This window comes from Cicer arietinum, chromosome 5 (assembly GCF_000331145.2).
Source record: "Cicer arietinum cultivar CDC Frontier isolate Library 1 chromosome 5, Cicar.CDCFrontier_v2.0, whole genome shotgun sequence".
In the NCBI taxonomy this organism is placed as follows: Eukaryota; Viridiplantae; Streptophyta; class Magnoliopsida; order Fabales; family Fabaceae; genus Cicer; species Cicer arietinum.
Genome location: NC_021164.2, coordinates 21,563,033 through 21,572,983, shown reverse-complemented (window position 1 = coordinate 21,572,983; position 9,951 = coordinate 21,563,033). Strand labels below are relative to the sequence as shown.

Sequence of the window (9,951 nt, the reverse complement as noted above, 5' to 3'; positions counted from 1 at the left end):
AACTGAGATTGAGTTTCGCCTACAACCCTCAAACCGATGGTCAAACTGAAAGGACTATTCAGACATTAGAGGATTTTCTAAGAGCTTGTACATTAGATAACATAGGAAGTTTGGATGATCTATTGCCTCTTGTTGAATTTACCTCTAATAATAGCTATCATGCAAGCATCGGTATGGCCCCGTACGAGGCTTTGTATGGGCGCAAGTGCCAAACTCCCTTGTGTTGGTATCAGGATAATGAAAACTTAATCGTAGGGCCAAAGCTGGTGCAACAAACTGCAGAGAAGGTGCGTCAAATCCAAGAGCGGATTAGAACAGCACATAGCAAGCAGAAGAGTTATGTTGATCGACATAGGAGACCCTTGGAGTTTCAGGAGGATGAACATGTATTCTTGAGAGTGACGCATACTACTGGAGTTGGTAGGGCATTGAAGTCAAAAAAGCTTACTCTGAAGTTTATTGGACCATACCAAATTCTTCCAGTGGCGTATCAAATTGCTTTACCACCGAATTTAGCCAATTTACATGATGTGTTCCATGTATCACAATTGAGGAAGTACATGGCAGATCCATCCCATATTATTGCACCAGATGATATTCAATTGAAGGATAATTTTACCTTCGAGGTCCCACCGATAAGCATCGCAGACAGAACTACCAAAAGTGATTTGGAACAAGACGACTGAGGATGTCACTTGGGAGTTGGAACAGAAGATGAGAGAGCTTTACCCAGACCTTCTAGAGACCTCTTAGTTTCGAGGAAGACACTATTTTAAGGGGGTAAGTATTGTAACACCCTCTTTTTTTATTAATTAATTTAAAATTCTTAGTCTTGTTTATCCTTTTTGATTGATTTAGTGTGACGATAGTAAGATAATTATTCTTTGGACGTCTAATTATTTGATGAAGTATTTTTATATTAAATAATTCATTATTGGAATTTTTATTATTAACTAATTAAAACTCGTAGAAATATCTGTCTTAGAGTGAACAATGACCAAGCCAATTTTGACTAAGTCAAAATTGAATCACTCACACTACTATTTTTATAACTATATTTTATTTTAATAACATTTATTTTATATTGTGTTCATTCAAATGTGTAACTAGCAAGAATAAATACATGAATGTCAATTAATTCTTAACGGTTGGTCATTGAATGGCATTATTCCAATTTAATTCCTTATTCATGTGTGCAATTAAACTTAATGAAGAGAATTATTCATTCTCTCTGATCAGCTCTATGTCTCCTTTATTAGTCACATACACCTCTCTTTCTTAGGACACGATTAAACTTGCAGTAGAGAAAAATAAGTCATAATCACTCACACGCCATTACCAACATTACGTTTATCTCAAATATTTTCTAAGTCACTCAAACAACCATCCTTACATTCCCTCGCATTCTGATCGAAGCTATAAACTTTTATTCATTTTGGTGAGATTCTCGAGGGCTTTATAGTGTCACCTAGAAGGAAAGCACTTGAGGTAAGGGCTTTTCCCCATGCAGAGTTAGGTTAGATACTAAATTAGCGATTCGTAAGATATTGATATGATATCTAGATGTATTAAAAGAAAAAGGTCGATTTTTATTTCGTCGTAAAGAAATTAACTATAATGCGTTGATTGTTTTTTTTGAATAATATCTCTATCTTGATGAAATTAATTATAGCGTTATATTTTTATTATCATGCCTTGATCAATATGTTTGTAGTAAAAATGTTTAATGCCATACATGTTTTAGAGTACTTAAGTATAAAGTTATAATTTTTATAATGATATAATTATTAACATGTTTATTATGATGTATTTGATTTTAATTCTTGACCTTTGCGTATTTTAAATTTAAAACTTGATTTTTATGAACAATATATGTGTCTTGATGAATTTGATGAGAATTTTATATTTTCTTAACAATATGAGAAAATTGATTATTGAATGCATTAATGAATAGTCCATTTTTCGAATGCGAAAAACTTTATAGTAAAATGAATGAAATTTATGTTGTTATTGTATTATGGTGATATGAGTTTTAATTTTTATCAATAACACATAGTGATTTTGAGATATTTGTTCACATTTGATATGTTGAAGTTATTGAGTTCTAACTATGAACATCCATGATAACGTAAATTTGATGTTTTATGTAATTTAAAAAAAAAAATCAATCTGGAATAATTTGTCTTTATGGTTGTCTAAGTGGCTGGTGATATATGGTTTGAATAGTTTTCTTTGTGGTTGCCTAAGTGGCTGGTTATTTGTGTTATGATTTTTCTTTGTGGTTGCCTAAGTGGCTAGTGATTTGTACATTTCGAACATCATTATCATTGTCATGACATATCATATGCATCTTTGCGGACGCCTTAGTGGCTGGTTTAATTTTCTTCATTGGTATGGGTGACTTCTGTGTGGACGCCTTAGTGGCTGGCTATATCCGGATCATATATGTTTAGGACATGCACGATTTGCATACATTTCATTGTCATTGTTATTTTTATATAATTATTTGTTCTAAGGTGAGTTACTACTTGAGTTATTTAGATACCTTTTATAACTTTTGATACACCTTGCGAATTATAAAAATCAATTTCTCTAAATCTTTTATTACAAAAAGATCTTATATTTATATTTTATGGTTGTTAACTTATTATTTAGTTTAATTTTGTCGTGGGATGAATTGACCCCTTACACCAACATTTAGGTACTAATGATCTCGAAGAGTTGCATGAATGACGTTTGTTTGGCGCACACGCGTGGGAAAAAGGGGTACTTTAATAAAATAATAATAATGTTTGTAGTGATAAGACCGATGTGATACAGTTTTTAAGTTTATTTACTTTTTATTGTCGATTTTAAATAAAAATGCAGAGGCGGAGTCCTTCCGCTAGGAAAAACTTGAATCATTCTATTTTTAAGTGAACATTTTCTACAATTAGTAAATTGTCTTTGCAAAAATAATAATATCCGATAAATTGCATTTTGTTATTTCTTAAAATGAAATCAAACTATTTACTAGAGAAATTTTATTGATTATATGATGAACTACTTTTAAAAAAAAATTAATGTCATTTTTGAAAGAAAATAAATATTTTTAAGTAATGTCTTGGATCAACATCTGGGGCGTTACAGTTCACAATGGTAATTTGGTTATTTAAATATAATATATATAATATCATGTCATGATAAGATCTATACCAAATACATGATAAAATAAAATGTTATCATATTAGTTATCATGTATGTATCAAACACAAGATATGATAATGATTATCATGTCACTATCATATCTTATCCTTATCCAGTTTTATATCTTATCATATCTTTATTTTATCATGTACATCAAATGGCCCCTTAGTGAGATAAATAATGAGGAGAAATTGTTTTTTTTAAGCATTTTTATGAGGAGCATCGTTTAGCTAAATCCATGTTGGACGGATTATCCTCACTCAAGTGTTTGATGCAGAGAACGACATGTTAATTGCATCAATGTCTTCAGAGGACTTGAAGGAGATAATGTGAAGTTTTTGTGGGAATATATTTCTAGGTTCATATGGTTTCAATTTTAATTTTATAGACAAATTGGGGCTACTAAAAGAGGATTTGTTAAGATATATGAAGGAGTTTCAAGTGAATGATATTCTTCTAAAGGCAATTTCAGTTTTGTTCTTGGCTTTGATATCAAGAAGGAGCATCCTCAAACCTTGCATGAGAATTAACCTATTTCATTAATTGGGTGCTTATATAAGATGTCGGTTAAACTCATGGATTTGAAGTTAAAGGTTGTCTTAAGTAAAGTCATTTATAGGTACCAATTGACTTTTCTAAGCAGATAATTGATGTAGTGATAATAGCGGATTAGATTGTATATTTGGCTAAAAGGCGTGGAGTCCAATGTCTTTTTCTAAAAGTGGACTTTGAGAAGGCGTACAATTATGTAGATTGGTCTTATTTGGACTGTATGCAAGGTCGTATGGATTTTTGTTTCATATGGTGAAGGTGAATGAAGGCATGCATTTCTATATATTTTATGTGGGTTCTTGAAAATAGGAATTTTACTAAGGACTTTCGAATGCAACATAGCTTGCTTGTGTACTTTTTCTCCTTCTTTAAGGCGCCAAATATGGTTTTATGTACTCTTAAATGTTAGCAACAAATTTTTTTTTATGGAATGGTGGAATTGGCACTCAAAAAACTTTTTGGGTAAGCTGAGATGATATTTGTTTACCTAAAAAGAAAAATGATTTGGGGGTAAAAAATTTAGAGTTCTTTAATGTCAGTCTATTAGCTAAATGAAAATGGCATTGTCTTTCAGATACACATGCTCATGGGTTTGAAATGTTATCTTATAAATATGGTTCATCATCACATGTTATTTTTTATAGTCAAATTGATTCACAATTTGCTTCTTTATGATGGAGAGGTTTTCTAACTTTAAATCCTAATAGTTTTACTGATGATGTTGCTTTAATGGTAGGCAAAGGTGATGTGGCTAGATTTTGGGAGGATACGTGATTTGGTATGAATGATTTATGTGATATATTTCCTTCGTTGCATGTGTTGTTTGTGAATAAGCATATTCTTATTGAGGATTGTGTTGTTGGGAGATTGATTGTAGTATTTGGAATTGATTGTAGTATTTGGAATTGGTTGTGTTCACCAATAGGTGGAAGTGAAGGATTGTTTGAGTCAATTGTTTTGAATATTACAAGAGGTGGTTCCCTCAAGTGATGTTTATGATAAATGAATTTGAATAGAAAATTTGTTGATATACTTTTTTGTTGTTGCATCTGCTTACCTTAGCCTTTTATGCTAGTTAAAGCCCAATGGTGGTGATCTTATCTTAGTGAAGGCATAACAAAAAAAATTGACAGACAAAAATTCTATCCAAAGTGTGTATTTTTGTGTGGAGATTGTTGTTGGATCGTCTATCCACCAAACCAATTTATTGAGGAGGAAAATTATTAATGATTGAGAATTGCACAAGTTGTATTTTTTGTTTTCGAAGTAATGAAATTAATCACATCTATATTTGTTGCTTTTTCTTGTATAATATTTAACAATTGATTGAATGTGTCTATTATATGACGAATGAATGTGGTGGATAAATTATTGCATCATGTATTTATGGTAAAAAAATAAATTTAAAGTTAGATATTTTATTTGAAGTGTCAAGGTAAGGTCTTTGTGAGTGTAACAAGATAATTTTTTCAGAAAATTAACAAATTATTAACAATTTTGTTCTGGTTAAAAACTTTATCTTCGGGTTGATTTTTCTCAAGGGTGAAAAGGAATTTGGATTGGAACTACCATGCCATATGAACCCCTTATAGTGTCTAAAGTTTATTTGATGTTATTTAATATGATGAGCTAAAATACCTCTTCTGCTTTGTTTTTTATTTGTAAATATAGTTTTGTTGTTTATAAAAGAAATGATTAAATAAATTTACTTTTTATAAAATTTTGAAATTTCAGTTTGTAGTCATTTAAAAAAAAATCATATTTTTTAGTCTCTATAAAATTATCGTGCAAACATTTTTAATCTCTAACGAAATATCAATATATATTTTTCTATGATTCTTTTGCACACAAGTTTATAACAATATAAAAAGTTCACCCAAAAAAATAAATTCAAAATGTTATTTGTAAGTCTATATTTTTATTACTTTTATCTTTAAATATATGATATTTAAAAAATTCATAATTAATTTATCTTAAATTAAAAAAATTTAAATTTATATGAATGAACGTTCAATAATATTTTAATTTTATACTTAAAAAAATTATTTAAATATTTTAAAGTTAAATAATATTTTATTCAATGAAAACTAAAATAATTTATAAAATATTTATAATACATAGTTCAATTGATAAAATACTTAAATTAAATACCCTGTTCTAAATTAATACCATAAAACATAATTTATAGACTCATTTTGTAAGAACTAAAAATTTATTTAATGTAAAAAAAAAAAGTATGAAATCATAAAAATTGTATTTAAACTCTTTTATTAATTAAAAGAAATAAAAAGAACCCTTCACGGCTTTAGCAATTGTGTCCGAACCCAAGGAAGAGGAACTCACACCTACCGTCTAGTTCACATTAATTACCGCAGAGAGCGACTGAGGACCACCGTAACTTCTGCGCCGGCACCGGCGGAAAGAAAGAAAAGGACGAACGAGAAATGTCACTGGTCGATTACGCTTCCTCGTCAGATGACGACGACGTTCCTGAACCCACTGAACAAGAACGAAAGGAAAAAGAGGAACCCCAACTTCCCCAACGCAATTCACCGCAACCTCTTCCTCGACACACTCTGTAATTCCTTAGTTACACGTTTTTTTTAATTGTTTCAGCATATAATCGTTTTTCCCCCTGTGTTGTTAAGTATGTGTTTGGTTCAGGGGACAAAAATTGATTTTGAATTAATTGACTTTGACTTAAGTAAGTTGAAGGTAAAATGGTTGATGTTTGGATAGTTCATGTAAAAGTGAGTTGAATGATAAATTATTATAGGTTAAAAACTAATTCCAGAGGCAAAAGCTATAAACTCTAGTTTCAAGTTAGAATCAATTCTAAAGGCAAAATTAATTCTACTCGAGAATAATTAAACATGTCAAAATCAATTCTATACCACTAGAATTGATTTTGGCTCCTCCAAAAATGGAACCAAACATACTAAGTCCAACATTTGATTTAGGGAACAATAGCTTTATTCTTTTTTGGTCTTAATCACCCTATTCTCGAGGAAAAGGGCTCAATTAATATTTAGTTTGAACTGGGAGGTAAGTCAGAACAAATATTGTTTCAGTCAAGTTTGATGTCAAGCATTCAATTCATTCGACCTTAAGTAAAGCTTATTAACCACTTGGTTCAGTAGCTTTATTTATGTGGTAACCTTGTATTTTTATTCCTATGAGATATAGGGAAATAGGGATAAGTTTTCTATATTAATTCACCTTGATGAGTTGCATTAGGTAAGGTGGTGCAGTTGATAGTACAAAACAAGGATATGGTTTGAGGGCCGATCGCTTCTAAGGTTTCATTTGAGATTTGTTAGGGGAGGGGTTTGAGACGAATGGTAGGAAGAAAATAATTCGGAAAGGCTATGGAGGGTTTTGGAGAGCTTTGAAAAATTCCCCAATTCCTTTCCCTCTATATAATAGTCTCAAAATAGAGAAAGTATTAGTCATGAGTTTTTCTCTCCCCTCCTAACTCTCAAACAAAGCCTAAAAGTTCCTTATTAGAAATATGAAGTAGGAAATAGGTGGGATTGATAACATATGGAACTTTTTCTATAAGAAAATTTAAATGGTATTAGGTATATCCGTAGCTTGCAGTTTGGTAGCACACACAAACTCATCATTTTGACATTAACAATCTGTATGTGTTTGCCGATGGTTTCTTTCTTCAAGGCTCTTTCTTTAATAGGTATTGGAAGAGATTGGTAATCCGTTTAGGCCGTTATAGGAGACAAGATAGGATTAGAAATAAATATATTAACAGAGGAAGTTGGGTAGTGAGCAAGATGGTACAATCTCATTTTAGTGGGTTGGGCATGTTCGGATAAGACCTGTAGAAGCCTAATAGGAAAGTAAATCAAAGAGTAGCGTTTAATAGTTCTTTTTTTTTAATCTTATTTAGCGTTTAATAGTTAGTGATAAAGAGAGACTAAGAAAAACCATAGATCAGATAATTAAAAACAAGTTAGATTTTAATAATTAATTTGTAATTGTTGTTCTGCTATGATGTTATGTGACAATCACTTCAAATGGAGTGTCCATGACCTTCAGAATGTGGTATCTTTGTAGGGAATATTAGGTATATCTTACCATTGTTTGTTCCTGTTGTTGTTTTTTTGTTGCGGTGGCTGGAGGGGGTTTAGGTCTGTCTTAGGATGCTTCATACAGAAATTTTGGTGGCTGGAGGTTGTTTAGGCCGTGTGTCCAAGTCCTGTTTGGTACAATTTTTAGTTGATATTGGTGTTTTCTCTGAAGCCCTGTTAAGTTCTTGAAGCTTGTTAGATATCAGTTGTTGAACTGTCAAGTTCAGGGAGGTGAAATTTGATGTTTTTCAGCCACTTTTGTTGTTGTTTGCTTGTTTCTGTAGGTCTTCTGTTGCTTTTTGTGGCCTTCACCTCTGATTGTAGGCAGTTCTGTTTCATGTCACATTTTTACAATTTCGAGGTCCATTGCTTTGATAGCTGTTCTTCCTCTTCTGTTTATGGTTTTGAAATAAGTTTGTTTGCCAAAAGTGATTTTGGTACAGTCTTGCATTTCATGGTGAGCCCAGTTTCTATCAGAGATTCTGTGCTTTTCTTCAGTTGCTGGTTGTCTTCCTGATTTTGAGTAAAATAGATTAAATTTTGATTGATTGAAGCCTTTAAACTAATGGTAGTGACTGTTATGTAATTTTGGTGTTGACTTTTGTTGATGGGTCATGTTCTTATATTCTGCACACTAACTCTTGAATCGGATGTGGATTGCAATGCAATAGCTTCTTGACCATTGATAGATTCTACATTTTCTGGTGGTTGTTGCAGTGACTTTTCTTTCTTCTTTTAATGGAGGGTCTAAATAAAATTTAATTATTGGGTAAAAATTCTAATGAAATGACAACTATGTAAGATGCATTTTAACCATTAAGGGTCATCATAATTGCATCAGTGAGCCAGATCCCATCAAAATACTGTTTTACCCTGAAAAATAGAAAATAAAGACATTGGGATATAAAAGCATATATGTAGTATCAGTATGTGCTTATATGAGATGTTAATTTAAAATCAGCATAACATTAATTATAGTAACATTTCACCTTTCTTGATCAACATTGTTTTCTTTACTCAGTATTTATGCACTTTTGTGTAGGACAAAATCTGATTCTTCATCCAACCAGCCACCACTAGAAAATAAACCACAGTCATCTTCAGCTTCCCCTTCGGTGGAGAAACTTCCTGATGCTTCACTTCTTTTTAGTTCACCTGCTCTCTCATCTAATCTGACGAATGCTAGTGACCACTCCTCTCGAGTTGCTGCGGCCCTAGCTGAAAATGCCTCACGTAAAAGATACTCTAATGGAAGGGACTCCTCTTCCATTCGTAGTAAAGTTCCTAGAGCCAACCCGCCTCATTCAAGGAGTGTACCAGAAACGGCTGGTCGTATGCTGGTTCCACCTCAGATCAGTGGAAGGTTAGTGGTGTCATTTTGACCAATGACCATCTGCTTGTTGATTTATTTATGCATCTGTTGCTGGCTACTTAAAAGTTAGAGTTTTTGTTAATCGTCTCTGAGTTTACTAGATCCTTAATTGATGAAGGGTGACATAAGTTTTTTGTCAGAAAATTGTAACCTTAAAAGTTTAAATGAGTTATACCATGCTGTCTGCTTATAATTTAGATTTTTATTTCCTTAATAAAATGCTGGGTTTTTCTAATTTTCTTGTTGTTTAGTATACTTTGTTATTTTAATTTTGTTTGATTATGAGCAGATTTTCTCTTTATGCATTATTGTTTTGATAAAAAAGAAATTCTGTAGTAAAGAAAAATAGAAGGAAAAGAAAATAATATTGAAACATATGTCAACTCAGTAGGGCTTTCCTATCCCTCTGCATATTGAAGATAAAAATCCGTTCGTAAAAACCTTGACCTGAAACCCATGATGAACAGAGAGACTAGCTTACACTAAACAAAAAGATCGATATTACCTAAGAGGTGAAATTCCAAGAATTCGTTTGAGTTGTGTTAACAGCAAACTTGGCTTCAAAACCTTTGCTGCGGACACCACAATTGATGTTGAACACGCTATGCAGTTTGTTTCAGCTTGTGGTATTTTCCAAATAAACAAACCTTAGACCTAATCTCCTAGAAGGCTCTTTGGTAGAACTAGAACAATAGTAATGTGAAAATAACAATTTTAGAAAATCGAACTGAACAGGACGGTTGAACCATGAACCGG

The 9,951-nt window shown here is 31.8% G+C and overlaps 1 protein-coding gene across 2 annotated transcripts in view; it reads left to right on the top strand.

Moving 5' to 3' along the window:
• The first annotated feature begins 6,019 nt into the window (after positions 1–6,019).
• The window catches only part of LOC101511987 (uncharacterized), a 5,519-nt gene continuing 1,587 nt past the window's right edge, over positions 6,020–9,951 (top strand). For both annotated transcript variants that reach the window (XM_004499699.4, XM_004499698.4), the window contains exons 1-2: positions 6,020–6,316; positions 8,866–9,186. In XM_004499699.4, the coding sequence (XP_004499756.1) occupies positions 6,183–6,316; positions 8,866–9,186 (455 nt within the window). In that variant the 5' untranslated portion in view covers positions 6,020–6,182. The remainder of the gene's footprint in view (positions 6,317–8,865; positions 9,187–9,951) is intronic.